The 15,716-nt window shown below is 43.1% G+C and overlaps 1 protein-coding gene across 1 annotated transcript in view; it reads left to right on the top strand.

Annotated features, from left to right (window-relative positions):
• herc2 (HECT and RLD domain containing E3 ubiquitin protein ligase 2) overlaps positions 1-15,716 on the top strand; it is a gene marked incomplete in the record, with an annotated part of 472,599 nt that overhangs the window by 262,111 nt on the left and 194,772 nt on the right. Inside the window, 6 exon segments of the mRNA XM_037698316.1 lie at positions 13,153-13,244; positions 13,321-13,496; positions 13,708-13,819; positions 14,407-14,488; positions 14,569-14,803; positions 15,053-15,230. Coding sequence (XP_037554244.1) covers positions 13,153-13,244; positions 13,321-13,496; positions 13,708-13,819; positions 14,407-14,488; positions 14,569-14,803; positions 15,053-15,230 — 875 coding nt within the window.

Genomic DNA, 15,716 nt, shown 5'->3' with positions numbered 1-15,716 from the left:
ACATTACGGCAAAGACTGGTTCATCCCAAAGATCCAGTCCCCCGGCACAAACAGAGTAATATTGTGTATGCTGTTCAGTGTCAGGAGGGCTGTGATCAGTCTTACATCGGGGAAACTAAACAGCCACTGGCCAAAAGGTTGGCCCAGCAAAGAAGATCAACAGCATCAGGCCAGGACTGCAGTCTACACTCATCTCCAGGCCAGCCGTCACTTTCAGGGATGAAGATGTGCTTGTTTCATGCAAATGTGCTCAACATTGTTACCTCCTAACTGACCTTATTAGTTTACAAAGATATGACTAGTTATGCCTTATGTACATTATCTATATCATTATTACTGGTAGATTTTATGCTGTTTTTGTTGAAGTACATACATTTCTGTATACCCGCCAGGGCCTGAACTCCTACACTCTTTATTTTTCTCCTTTTTGCTGTTTTTGTACACATCCAATTTTGGGGTTTTGTTTGTTGCTGCTTATTTTAGTGGCTAGGGATTTAAACCCACTGCTTCGTACTATGTCAGCTATACACTTTAACATTTGTTGTGTTTTTGAGTTCTAATCTTTCTGTTCCCCAAGGATCTTATTTCATCCAAAAAAGGAACAGAGCATTTGAATCATAGTCTCGACATGTGTGAAAATACTGTTCCGCAAAGCAGTTCTATTTCGTATAGGCTTCGCCCTTTAAGGCTATCACTAGTGGGTTTATCCCTTCGCGCGCAGTGCAGCACTGAAAACTTTAGTCCACGCCCACCTGCTGTGTGGGCCTCACCCCCGGTCCATATAAATTACGGTGAGACCGGGTAATCAGCTCCCATTTTTTCTTCAGCCAGCTAGCTAGCACTGTCAGAAGAATGAAGAAGGAAAAGTTGTCCAGCTTTGACTGGCACAACCTTTGCTAAGGATGCCTGGGTCTTCGCCACGCCAACCTCATGCCGTCCCGGTGAGCTCTTCCTCCCCGAGGAGAAGCAGAGACAAGCAGCCTTGTTCAATGTAAGCGCCGAGAAGTGCTTTTCTGTGGCGGGCCGCTACCCTCTGGATGACGCCATCCCCTTCTCTAACGTTTTTTCCTCGCGGTAATCAAATGATTTCCTCGAAAAAGGCAATGTTAGCAGCAACTCCGTTTAGTGTTTTTTTCTGTAGCAGGACGCTATGCGCGGGATGACGCCACCGCCTTCTTTGACGCAGAGTCACGCAGTGAATCGAATGATTCCTCTGAGAAAGGCGATGCGGAGCTGCCCCCTCCCTCCTGGAGACCATAGTGATGGAAGACGAGCGGCCGAGCGGATGCTCAGCCACCTTGGATCTTCCCACGTCGGCGACCACACCGCTCCCAGCCTTCGGTGCCCTCTTCTCGGAGCTGCCCGGCATAATCCAGGAGGATGTTAACACAAGGGACTTTCCGTCCCTCGCCTCCCTCCGTCCTGATCAGATAGATGATCTGGCGGCAAGGTTGCCTCCGCCCCGGCTCGTCTCCCTGACCCCATCTGGCCTCGCTTTCCAGCTGTAACATCACACTGGAACGAGGCTGCAGCTGGGCTCGGCAAGCTGAAGACATCCGTCTCCACCTTTGCCTTCATCTCCAGAGTGGAGGGTTTTACCGATCTGTGTTTTTCCCTCGGTCCCCCACCCGAAGCCAAGCCTGGCGGTGGCACTTGGGACAAAAGCTTCCAGGATGGACCAGCAACCTGTCCCTCCAGGGAAGCATGACCAGATTGTGACAAAGGTCTTCAACCGAGCTCACCAGTGCTCATTCCAGACATCCGCAGCGAACAACAACGTCGCCCTGCTGGCCTGCAACATCTCTAAGAGGCTGGAGGAAGCAGACATGCTGGAGGAGACAAAGAGCTCTCTCTGTAAAGCTGCTGATGTCATCTTAAACATGTGCCACCTCTGCAGTCTGCCTGTCTCACATCACCGCCTGGATGACCATGATCCAGAGGACCACTTGGCTCTGCCTCTCGCCATCCTTGTCCGAGAGGCTGCAGAAAGACCTACTGGAGGGCCCCATCACCCCAGAGGGGCTGTTCGGGGCCAACTTTAAGACCATCTTTGAGAAATCGCAGAGGTCAGAGGAGGTCTCAGAGACTGTACACCATCTGGTAACGTCACAGTCCTCCTCCTGTCCCTCTGGCTGCTGGAGGGACCGCCATGGCCAGCAACAGCAGCAAAGTTGGTCCACAGCTGCAGCAGCGACTTCACACTCCGCTCCTCCGCCGGCCCCCTCCACCAGGGAACAGCTCCTTGAGGGTAATGTGTGTGTTTTTTAATGGGAATGTGTGTGTTTTTTAATGAGGTATGTATTGAAATATAACAGAAACATCTCTGAAAGTAAAGTTTCATCTGATTACAGCCTGACTGTCAGATCAACTGAGCTCACAGCTACCTCTCTTTACACTTTCCCCACACAAAATGAGCCGGTAACTTCTAAACAGTGTTTTAAATGACACCGTAGTCCTGTAAATATCACAAAACACTCGTCTGCCACGTTAGCTAAAAATTGTTTTTTCAGCATACCTAGTCCGGTAAAATCCCTCATTCTTAGCCAGTGCCCATTTTTATTTTCTGCCGTTTTCCGTCATCTCACCTTGCGGCGGGAGTAAACGTTTTTTCTCCACGACAGCTCCAGCCGCCACCGAAACGGCGTTTTCACTCAGAAAGCGCTCATGCCTCCTCTCAGTGCGCGCCGGCCCACCTCAGCTCTAACGGGAGACCGCAGCCTGGGTTCAGTACAGAGGCACACATACAACATTTTTCTGTTGGAGTCCCCACCTTGGGTTCCCCCCGGAGAATCTCCAGAGTGACTGATGGCAGTAAGGGTTTTTAGCCTGGTTGATGTCCATGAGAAACATGACACACAAACTGCGTGTCCCTCTCCGAGCATTACTCAGAGTGGCAGCGAGTGTCTGGACAGATGGATGGTCCGTCTGATCAGCTGGGGTTACACGCGGCAGTTTGCAGCTCAACCTCCACCGTTCAGAGGGATTATAGAGACCGTCCTGTCTTCTCCAGAACAGAGCTCGTCTTTCCAGTGAGAAGTTCAGAAATTCCTGATGAAAACATGATTTCCAGAGTTTCCAACGGAGAGGAAAATATGTGGTCTTTTTTCCTCCCACTACTTCCTGGTTCTGAAAAAAAATGGAGGAATGAGACCCATTCTCGACCTGTCCATGTTCAACAGTTCGATCATGGAGAGACAATTCCGCATGCTGACAATCAAACAGCTGCTAGAGAACTTCACCTGAACGACTGGTTCACCTCCATACATCTGAAGGGCGCATAATTTCACATTTCCATCATTCTGAAACACAGGAAATGCCTGTGTTTTTCTCCTCCAGGGGATTCCGTATCAGTACAACAGGCTACTGTTCGGTTATTCCCTCACCCCACGCACATTCTCAAAATGCGTGGAGACTGTTCTGCAGCCATCACGCATGGCAGGAATGAGAATTATTTTTATCTGGACAATCTACTTTTATTAGATCAGTCCAGGCAGGAAGCAGCTGTGCAGATCAAACTCTAGCATTACACCTGCTAAACCTTGGTTTTTCTATAAACTGGGAAAAGTTCAGTTCGCCCATCCCATATGATTGTTTATCTGGGAGTGGAGCTAAACTCAACCACAATGAGAGCCCGTTTATCACAGCAGAGAGCAGAAGCTCGGAGTTCGGTTCCGTCGTGTCAAACCCTGCAGCTTAGTGACAGCTCTGCCTGTCATGCAACTCCTGTGACGGTGTCAGCGGCCCACATCGTGGTTCCGCTGGGCCTACTTCACATGAGATGCCTTCAGAGATGGTTCGCCCGCCTACGCATAGATCCTGTTTGCCAGAAGAGGCAGATTATCTTTGTGCCCCCCTCTGTAAGAAATGATCTGAATCACTGGGGAAACGCCCTGGTTCTGTCAGAGGGAGTTCCCATCAGCATGCCTACATCACATGTCTCAGTTTTTCACAGACATGTTCCTGTCAAGCTGGGAGGAATGTGTCTGTCCCAAGCAGAGGGAGCACAGTGGCTGGACCACATGTCGCTTCACATAATGTGCTAGAATGTTTTCACGGTCTGAAACGTGACTTAGCATTTTGCCCCCTGCTTTGGGATCAGCATTTTCTTATCCACACAGACAACAAAGTGACAACAGTTTACATAAACCGTCAGGGAGGTGTGCGCTCAGCCCAACTGTTACACATTGCAAAACAGCTGTTGTGTTGGGCACACAAAAACCTGCTCCTCAGTGCAATGTACATTCCCAGCGTCCTGAACAGGCGAGCGGATATCATGTCGAGGGGTGGTCCCCGCCATAGAGACTAGAGCCTCCATCCCGAGCTGATCTCTTGGTTTTTGGAGCAGGTTCGGCCGAGCAGCAGTGGATCTGTTCGCCACACAGGAGAACTCCCAGTGTCAATTATGGTTCTTACTGAGCTCACGAGATGACCCACCGTTAGTAGTGGGCGCCTTCGCTCATAGCCCGTGGCCAAAAATGCTCTTTTATGCGTTCCCTCCAGTCCGTGTCCGGGAGGAAGAACTGTCACTCATCCTCGTAGCTCCTGAACGCATAAACGCTCCGTGGTTCTCGAATCTGCAGCGACTGATATTGGGTCGGCCGTGGAAACTGCCAGGGGGTGGTTGCTGTCCTCCAGGCAGGAAGAGAGATCAGGAGTTATCCAGAAATAGGTCAGCACTTTTGGGTCTGTCCGCTGAACGGATCCGTTTAGAAAAAAGATGGGCTTCCCACAGGATGTGGTACGTACGTGTCAGGGCACACAAGCTGCTTCCAATACAACACTGTACACATCAAGTGGACAGTTTTTCAGCGCTGGTGCGCAGAGAAAGGCATGGAGGCCATCTCATGTCCGTTAGGTGGCGTGCTGTCATTTCTACAGCAACTGAAAGACAGAAATTTAGCGCAGAGGTGACAGGGCCTTCTCTGTAGCAGGACCAAGACTCTGGAATGAGCTACCTCTGCTTGTCAGACAGGCCCCCTCCCTCTCGGTTTTCAAGTCCCGTTTAAAAACTCACTACTATTCAGTAACTTTCAACACAAGATGATCTGTGTTTTGATCCTGTATGCTCTACACTGGTTTGTCATCATTATCTGCATCGTTTTTTGTCTATATTCTGATTTACCTCATTTTGTATTTTGCTTTGTGTGTTACCTGTTGTTTTGTCTGTACAGCACTTTGGTTGGCTTTGTAGCTGTTTTAAGTGCTTTATAAATAAAGTGGTATGGTATGGTATGGTATGGTAAATTTAGCGTTCAGCACAATTAAAACTTATGCTGCAGCTATTTCTTCCTGTCATGAGGTTTCTCAGTGACAGAACAGTTTTTAACCACCCGCTGATTAAGTGTTTTTCTGAAAGGTGTACAGAGACACAGACCTGTGTCACGTCCACTAGCTCCACGGTGGGACCTAATGATGGTCCTGCACGCTCTGATCAAAGCTCCTTTGAGTCTTTAGATCAGGTTTCACTTAAATTTCTGTCATTTAAAACAGCCCTGCTGTTAGTTCTGATGTCGGCAAAGAGAGTGAGTGATTATCTGCTCTCTCATGTCTCAGAATTCAAGCTGACGACAGTTCTGCTGTACTGCGTTTTAATCCTGCTCTGAAAAGCATCACAAGTTCATTCAGATCGAGAGTGATAACCTTGGATGGGTTTTACCCTCCTCCTCATAATTCTGAAGAGGAAGCAACATCTCACCTCCTCTGTTTCGTGCGCACGTTTTAGTGTTATGCGACGCACACGGCCGCACTGCGCCGCTTTCAGCGTCTGTTCGTGCATTACAGGGACAGCTCTTAAGGACACCCTCTATCCACTCAGCGCCTCTCACACTGGTTGTGTGAGGCTATTTCTGAAGCTTACAGTTCATCTGGGCTGGATCCTCCAGAGAATCTCAGAGCACATTCCACCAAAAGGTTTTCATCCTCCATGGCTCTGCATGGAGGGCTGACAGTGGAGGATATCTGTATGGCGGCTGCCTGGTCATCGCCATGTTCAATTATTCGTTTTATCTACGTGATGTTTCTACTTTCTCCATGACCCATTCTGTTCTCAGGGTTCTGACAGAATGATTATTATTTGTTTCATGGAGCTTCACTTTTAAGCTCACACCTGCCTGCATGCAGTCACAATGTGAGATATTTATTATCAGTCACAAGTTCATGACTGCTGATTTTATCGTTATTAATCGGTTCATCCTTAGGAGCTGTTGGTCTGCTCTGTTCATCGTTACACTGTTACAATTCGTATCCTTCGTTGTTCCTATTTACAGCAGCAGGTCTGCTATCTCAGCCTTTTTCCTCACCAGAGGTCTTTTTTCTGGTGCACTCCTGAGCATGGAGCACGCAATTACGCGCTGCGTAATTATGCACCCAGGAGGCAGAGTGATGAAACATTTTTTTGTGCAAGCAGGTGCTTCATGTTGTGTCTGAGTGGACCCAGTGAGACATAGTCTACATCCTGGTTCGCTTTTAACCCACTAGCAATAGCCTTAAAGGGCGAAGCCTATACAAGATAGAACGTTGGTTACATACTGTAACCCCAGATTCTATGAGTATAGGTGCAGCCCTTTAAGCTCTGGGCCTCACTGTTTCCTAAATGGCTGAAGAAAAAAGCTATTTGGGAGCCGATTACCCGGTCTCACCGTAATTTATACGGACCGGGGGAGAGGCCCACACAGCAGGTGGGCGTGGACTAAAGTTTTCAGTGCTGCGCTGCGCGCGAAGGGATAAACCCACTAGTGATAGACTTAAAGGGCTGCGCCTATACTCATAGAATCTAGGTTTACAGTATGTAACCAACGGGTTTTTTTATCTTGTTTTGTCATTTTAGTTTTCAGCATCCACTTTATCCAAACGTTTGGTATCATCCGTCAGCTTGCTGTCTCTGTCTCCAACACAATTTAACATTACCATATATTTTTAATAAATAGCTATGAGTACTTTAAATGTAACTTGCTATAACGTGAAGGGTCTGCATAGCCCAATCAAAAGAAAGAAAGTATGATTGTATCATTTCCTACACAACAGCAAAAAAAAGACAAAAAGCAGCGAAACTGAAAGACTTGGAAGACAGAATTAGGGATCTGGAACACCAACATAAAAAGGGTGGAGCATCCAATATTCTGAACGATTTGAACACAAACCGCAGAGAGCTTCAAGATCTACTATCAGAAAAAGTTGAAGGTAATCTTCATTTTGCTAAACAACAGTATTATGAACACGGGGCGGCTGTGGCTGAGTGGTTAGAGCAGTCGTCCTCCAATGCGAGAGTTGGGGGTTCGAATTCACCAACAGTCACATGCTGAAGTGTCCATGGGCAAGACACTGAACCCCATCAGTGTATGAATGTGATCTAAGGCTCTGATTAATCTCTTTAGAATGATTTGATTAATTAGCTTTGTATAGATCTAGTAGAGTGCTGTATGGATGGTAAATGAGGACACAGATTGTAGTGTAAAGCGCTTTGAGTATCTTGAAATAAGATAGAAAGGTGCTGTATAAATACAGTCCATTTACGGTAATAGAGCGAGCAGACTTTTGGCCTTCCGACTTAAAAAACAACAATGCTCAAATGTAGTTCAAAAGCTAAAATTGGGCAATAAGTCCATCCTAAAACCAAAAGAAATAGCTTAAGCTTTTGCAGATTTTTATAAGGTTTTATATCGAGACACTGATACCTGCTGTGATGAGAATAGAATTGCTAATTATTTCATCCATCCATCCATTTTCTTTACCCACTTATTTCTTTTTGGTTCACGGGGGTCGCTGGTGCCCATGTCCAGCAATCACTGTGTGAGGGGCGGGGTGCATCCTGGACGGGTCGCAAGTCCATCACAGGGACACATAGAGACAAACGAGACAAACAACCATTCACTCTCTCACTCACACCTAGGGACAATTTAGAGTTACCAATCAGCCTAACATGCATGTTTTTGGACTGTGGGAGGAAACCGGAGTACCCGGAGAAAACCCACGCATGCACGGAGAGAACATGCAAACTCCACCCAGAAAGGCCCCTGGACCGGGGTTTGAACCAGGAACCTGCTCGCTGAGAGGCAGCAGCTCTACCAGTTGCGCCACCGTGCTGCCCTTGCTAATTATTTACAAAGTATAAATGTCTCTGAATTATCTGATACAGTAGCTAAACAATTAGACGAACCGATTCGAGAAGGAGAAATCAAAAAAGCTATTTTATCCCTTAAAAATAATAAGTGTCCTGGTCCGGATGGTTTCATAAATGAGTTCTATAAATGTTTCACAGATCGTGTTACTCCACTTTTACTGGAAGCATATTGCCATTCTTTAGAAACTAAAACAATGGCACCATCCTGGTCCGATGCAACAATAGTTGTATTGCACAAAGAAGGTAAGGACCCCACTGATTGTGGATCATATAGACCATTATCTATGCTCAATGGGGACGTACATATTTTGACAGGTATTTTCTGGCTAGACGCTTAAACGGCATAATAACTCAAATCATACATTCGGCTCAAAATGGATTTATTGCCGGGAGGCATTATGGAAATAATTTACGTTGTTTATTAAATATTATATCTCGCCAACAAGAAAATAAAGCTATACAGCTGTAATATCTCTAGATGCCCAAAAGGCTTTTGATCGTGTGTCAAGGAAATACCTTCTTCAAACATTAAAGAGGTTTAAATTCGGACCTAAGTTTCTAGATTGGATACATATGTAGTGATGTAGGGACAGCTTTGCTGTAGACACACTACTAATTAATTATTCTTAAGCTAGTTCAAGCACAAAGAATATTAATTGTTTAATTACAATGGATTCTTTCTTTTTCGAGTTAAATTTCTGCCATGTGACCGAGATAACTGTGAGGATCGTTTAATCAGTGACATGAGACGCCATTTTATCTTTGACCCATCAGAATAAATACGGTCATTTATTTAACAAAATCAAAATTTAACATAAAAACATGTACACATTGATTTGCTGATCTGTTTCTGATTAATAAAAACTTGGCACGCTTTACTAACAAGACAACAGAACATTTCTGATTGAGGCTGATTCACCTCTGAAGGCATCTAGATTACTGGCAAATAGAAAAGTTTAAGAGAAGGAATAGATTTAAACGGAAGATGGATGAAGGAAGATGTATGTTTGTTGACCAGAATTAGCACTCTTCTTTCAACACCCCGCTCAGCTTTCCGGTACACTTCAGGACGTGCAGAGACTTTGTTACCTTAGATGGGGGCTACCTCCACTCCGGAACAGAAGTCCATTAGTACGATCCCTTTACAGCGTCTCCGGTTAAAGCGGCTGGTCATCGTCAGAAGTCGTGTGGTTTACTCCGTTCAACAGAACAAGCTTCCTTCGAAGTTGTAGGGCATTATGCCCGGGTGAGTTCACAGCGAGGCGCTGTGACTCCGCTGGGATGGACGGACCCCTTTGCACATGGTCCCATTCCATCAGCTTCTCAGTTCAGCTGGAAGACTTCATAGCTCCACTCAGAAGTGGAAGACTGAGTCCGAAGTTCCACTCAGAAGTGAAAGACTCCGGTGTAAGACCCAAGGAAGACTGAGGAAAACTGCAGGAAGACTCAAAAAGACTCCATAGTCCCAAGAAAGACTCAAAAAGACTGAATAGTCCCAGGAAGTGTTGACTTTTTAAAGAGTACTCACTTCCTGTCAATTGGTACTTCCTGATTGGTTGAAACAACCAGCAGGGGCTGTTCTAGTGATGTCAAGAGGTTATTAAAAGTCAAGAGAGGATGCAGGAATGTTTAGGAACGGTTAGTACAGACAGAGAAATGTTTATGAAGAGGTAAGACACGGCAGGTGCCAGTTGAAGTTATTTACTGTCTGCTAGTTTTTAAAAACAAGACACTTCGTTCTAATAACTCGTCTGTCTGTCTGTCTCTGACTTTCGACCGACATCACTACTCCTCATTCAGACAGAAGATCAAAATGCACAATTACTTTGTAAATAGACATTTAACTTGATTGCTAAGTCTAAGGAGGTTTAAAAATCATTAATACTGTTTCACAGTTGATTTAAAATGAGTGGTTCACTTCAACATTTAGAAATGGTATGAACTAAACACACTTTGATTATCAAGATATTCTAAAATAGTAATGATAATGTAAAAAAGAAGAGTGTTCTTTCAATTGATTAATTCAGGATACAATTAAATAGTCTCTTGATGAGATCATTTGTATTTCTGGATTCAAATCAATGAAATAACAGTTCTTGTCCCCTGAAGGTCTTCAGAGACAGGTTGAGGTCGGAGGCCTAGTTCACTACACATACATTATACTCATCCCCACAAGCGGCTATGAGAGTTAATGGCTTCAGGTCGGCTAGTTTCAAGCTGGAGCGTGGATGTAGGCAGGGGTGTCCATTGTCACCCCTGTTGTTTGCAATTAGCAATGAGCCATTGACCCAACTCATTAGGGACAATGATAAAATCATTGACTAGTACAGAGGAACATAAAATATATTTTTACGCAGATGATGTCTTACTGTATCTATCCGATCCTACATTATCAATGCCACGCTTGAAAAGAATGATTTCTGAGTATGGGTATTTTGCTGGATATAAAATAAATGTTGATAAGACTGAGGCAATGGATGTCGATTGCAATACCCCACTAGTGGTAAAACAACAAAGTGGCTTTAGGTGGCCTAGAGAGGGCATTAAATACCTAGGCATCAATATCCCTCTTTCACTTTGTACTACGCCAACTACAGTAAAACACTGGATATAATTAAGAAGGACCTAGAGCTGTGGTCAGTGTTGCCCTTGTCTCTCCTAGGTCGCATTGAAACTATTCGTATGAATCTTTTGCCCAGATTATTGTATCTGTTCCAAATGTTACCAGTTGGTATACCAAATCCATGTTCGCTGAATTGGATAGAGTGATATCAAAATTCATTTGGCAGAGCAAGCGCCCTCGCATAAAATATAAAACACTTCAGAGAACCAAGGCAGAAGGAGGTCTTAATCTTCCCATTTTAAAATACTACTTCTGGACAGCCCAGTTAAAGCTTTTTGGATCCAGGAGGATTCTCACACAAGATGGTTGAGCATTGAACAAATGAAGTGCTCTGAACCATTAAAGGTATTGCCATTTTTAGATATTCCAGTAAAGGAACTGCCGCTGTGGACTAGAACTACACTTAACATCTGGAACAAAGTAAGAGTTGCTTTTAAGTTGCCAAGAGGCTTATCTATATTAACAAGTATTGGACATATTACATCCTTCACTCCCAATTTCTTAGGCAAAAATTTTTCAAAAAGGGCTGAACAGGGCCTCACATTCCTACATCAGTTAGTCAATAGGAACAACCTCATGTCATTCGAAGAATTATGTGGGCAATTTCATCTCCAAAAAAGTGATTTCTTCAGATATTTACAGTTGCGCTCTTTTTTGGCTACACACAAGGACTGGGAAAGAGTACTAAACCCCACAATAATTGAAAACTTACTTATTCAATTCCAAAAAGGTGAAGGAGATAAGAAATTGATAGCAAAGTTATATAAGGTGTTTCTTTCCATGAATTTTAATGAACCCGCTCAGATAAAACAAAGATGGGAGGCATAGACGGCCAAAGTGATTCCTGATGAAACATGGGAAGGTGTTTGGACTGAGGCACATCAAGTTACAAACTCAAATATGTGGCGGGAATATAAATGGAAAATCATCAGTAGATATTTCAGGACCCCAGATGTAGTTGCTAAGATAGATCCTAAGGTACCAAGCTTGTGTTGGAGAGACTGCGGCTCAGCTGTGCCCAGTCACACACACATCTTTTGGTCATGTCCCAAACTACAAAATCTTTGGGATGATGTGTACAAGGCTTTAAAGCAGATCTTTCAGGAGGTTATACTAAAGGATGTAACGGTTGCAGTGCTCGGTATTACCCCAGTTGGGTTGCAAGGACGAACCAAATTACATCTTTTAAATGTTCTTTTTACAGCAGCCCTGAAATGCATTACAATTAAATGGATGCAATTGGAGCCACCCTCCTACAGCTTCTGGGTTCGGAACGTATGGGAATTGTACCAAATGGAAAAGATAACGACTTCAAAGAGCTACTTTTGATCTGCGCTGGAGACCAGCAGGTCTTCTACTTGTGTAGATGAGTGGGTCTTGTTTGCATGGTTGGATGAGCTCTGCCCATCTGAATGGATACCTGCATGATTATCTGCGAGGGTGGATGGGCCGGCTCTGCCATCCAAAGTGGATTTTTTGATTGTATGATGATTATAAAACTACAAATGTGATGCTGAAATTGTAAAATGTTATGCTGAGATTTTAACTCTACGGAAAATTCACACTGTCAACACTTATGTTGATTACTGCTGGTGTATGACTATGTAATTGCTCTGTAAAAAAATCAATAAAACTAAGTTCTTAAAAAAAAAAAAGCAAATGTTTGTACTTTTCAGTATGAGTGTTCTTCTGGAATGAAATTGAACAAGCAATGTTAGTAAGTCTTCAAGATGTTGAGGCAAGATATACGAGTAGGAATTGCACCGTGTATGAGATACAGTTTTTTTTGTTGGTTTTTTTTGTGTGTCTGAGGCAGTGCAGAGTGACAGATCCTGGTAAGTAGAAGAAGCAATTTTACCCACAACCAGGCACAATGGATCCAGGGTATAGTGGCTAATGGTGGCTTTTGCCAACATAGATTAATCTTTGGCCACCCCAAGGGCCACCCCAATCATTTCAGGAAACTATACTTTCAAGCAATATAAAACCTAGTAAGCATAATTTCCTCAAATATTTGGGGTGGCTGGTTTTCCTGTATGTGTGTTTACATGTGGGTGATGGCGATCTTGGATTTTGACTTAGCAACCCAGTTTTTGATGGTGACCTTTTTTACCCCTGGATGTAGCCACAAACCAAAATGGAAGTCTGTATCTTTTCAAGTTATCAAACTCAACATGCACAAACGAATGGCTAGACAGGCAGAGGATATTTCCAACTCCCCCTCCATTCCACAACAGGGGACAAAAATGGCTTGAGATGACAAGGAAAGGCAAAATACAAATTGGTCAAAATTACTTATATTTTTATTTTTATATATCTTCTGTTTTATTTAAATAAATGTATTTTGTACCTGAGGATTTAATCTTTTTCTCTTAATTTTTAATAATTTGTTTTCATTATCCTAATACAGGTGGAAGCTCTTTGAACAACTTAATTGAACTCAAGACAATTACCATCAATCCCACAGACACTACAGTTCTTCTCCTTACTGAGTGTACTGAGGTTGGTAAACCTTGACATTAACTTGTAATTATTAGCTAATATTGTGCTATTGAATAATTCCTGTGTTTCTTTTCAGTTTCATAGATACATTGAGGTTGCAATCAAGCAGTGTCGCAGCTCTGGTATAGACTGCAAGATTCACGGACTTCGTATTGTGGGGCGCATCAGAGCAGAGGATGAAGATTTGGCTACTGTTCCTTTCTTAGCATCTGACAATGAAGAAGATGATGATGAGAAAACCACAGCTGGGAGGTAAGACAGCTGAAGGAGTACATGTAAAAGTGCTAAAACATCCAGAATTACAATTTTGTTTGTAAAAGTCAACATTTTTGTATTTTCTGATTCAGTTAAGTACCTTTGATTTATTTCCCTAATGAAGAATAACTACAAGATTATTCTGACATATAAACTGTCAAATTCTAACAGCTTTAAATTATGTTTTGTTTTGTTTTTTTCCTCCCAGTCTTGCTCGTAAGAAGTCAGCAGGATTGGAGTCAGCAGCTGTCATCAGGACCAAAGTGTTTGTTTGGGGTCTGAATGACAAAGATCAGCTTGGAGGACTCAAAGGCTCGAAGGTGCAGTTGGCCTCGAAATGAAACAATAAATCAAGTTTTTATTTATTTGTATTTTTTGGCCATGTAATTTCAAAACTAATTAAGAATAATAGGACATTTTTGAAAAAAAAAAAAAATTAATAAAATCAAAGTTAAAAGTTCTTTAGTTAAATTTAAATTGAAGTTTTTTGAAGATATGCAGATTTTTATTTTCTGTTTTGTGGAATATGGTATTTTTATAAAAGTACATTTTCTAATCTGTTTGGTTTAACAGATTAAGCAGTTAAACGTTAAAAAAGATTTATTTAGTGTATTTCTTTTTAGCATTTCTTAAAAATATATACATAACTATTTGTTAGATTATAAAGGTAGAAAAATTAAAAATCCTGCATTTATGCAGAGCGTCTGGATTATTTTAATAAATGTTTAAATCTCTTCAGTGTGCAGCTTGTCACAAATACTGATTTAAGTTTATATACATGTTCAAACTCTACCAGATGTTTACAACTTCACCAGTTCAGAAAACTGAGCGCAGCTGGAAACAGACACACTGTAACGAGAACTTTGACAGCAGTTTAACTTTTCAACTGCTTTTGCGTTCTCCACAGATTAAAGTTCCTTCCTTCTCTGAAACACTTTCTGCACTCAGTGTGGTGCAAGTGGCTGGTGGTTCCAAGAGTCTCTTTGCAGGTAATTTAAGAATACTATTTTATTGTTAAATAATCTTTATATATCGTGTTTTGTTTCTTACTGGTGAATGTATTTTGTAGTGACTGTGGAGGGAAAGATTTACGCTTGTGGAGAGGCCACCAACGGCAGGTTAGGTCTGGGCCTGTCTAGTGGGACCATCCCAATCCCTCGTCAGATCACTGCACTCAGTAACTACGTGGTAAAGAAGGTGGCTGTGCACTCTGGTGGACGCCACGCCATGGCCCTTACTGTCGATGGGAAGGTCTTTTCCTGGGGCGAAGGAGACGATGGCAAACTGGGGCACTTCAGTAGAATGTAAGTTTATTTACAAGTGTGCACTGCACAGCTCAGAGACTGTTTCTGGCTAATTCACTTCTATTTTAGGACAGTGGAAAATGTTTGATAACAATGAAAACAAATATGGGCTTCCACTAGAATAATTTGACAAATTACAGTATTAATTTAACTTAGTATTGTTGTAAACAAAAACTGTTCTTTTTCTTGTCAAGATTTAATTAGAATGTGTGATGAACAGTTGAGGAAACATCTGATATTTCCTTTAAGGAACTGTGATAAACCTCGGCTGATCGAGGCATTGAAGAGCAAGCGTATCCGTGACATCGCCTGTGGCAGCTCTCACAGTGCTGCAATCACCTCCAGCGGGGAACTCTACAGCTGGGGTTTAGGTGAATATGGCCGCCTTGGACATGGAGACAACACCACTCAGCTGAGGCCTAAACTGGTATGCACATGGTTTTCATTTATCCCTTTAACTTTTCAGAGGCAGATATTATTACAGTAGTCCCTCGTTACTTCTCGGTTTGTTTTTTGTGGACTCGCTGTATCGCGGTTTTTCAAAATAAGATTGAACATGACATGGACATGAGTTATGGATGAGCCGCATGATCAGCATGGAATTTTGTATTTTAAATTAATTATTTAAAATAATTTAGCACCTGCTGCACTGTGTGCAGCCCTCACTGCAGGAGAAACCTCCTGCAGCTCCTCCCCCTCCTTCTTCCTCCTCTGTCGATCTCCGTTCTGCAGCAGAGGAGTGGGGGTAGCTGAGAGTGCAGAGTTCAGCCATGGCAGAGAACTGAGATCATGACATGCTGTGCTCTTTTAGAGCGTTTAGAGTTTAGAAACATTGTTTAGAATATTGCAAGTGTGGAAAGAGTTTAAAACGCCTTTATATATTTACATATACATATATATATATATATATATA

This window comes from Nematolebias whitei, chromosome 3 (assembly GCF_014905685.2).
Source record: "Nematolebias whitei isolate Nwh7 chromosome 3, NemWhi1, whole genome shotgun sequence".
In the NCBI taxonomy this organism is placed as follows: Eukaryota; Metazoa; Chordata; class Actinopteri; order Cyprinodontiformes; family Rivulidae; genus Nematolebias; species Nematolebias whitei.
The sequence above is the reverse complement of the archived record's forward strand: the minus strand, read 5'-3'. Positions and strand labels throughout refer to the sequence as shown.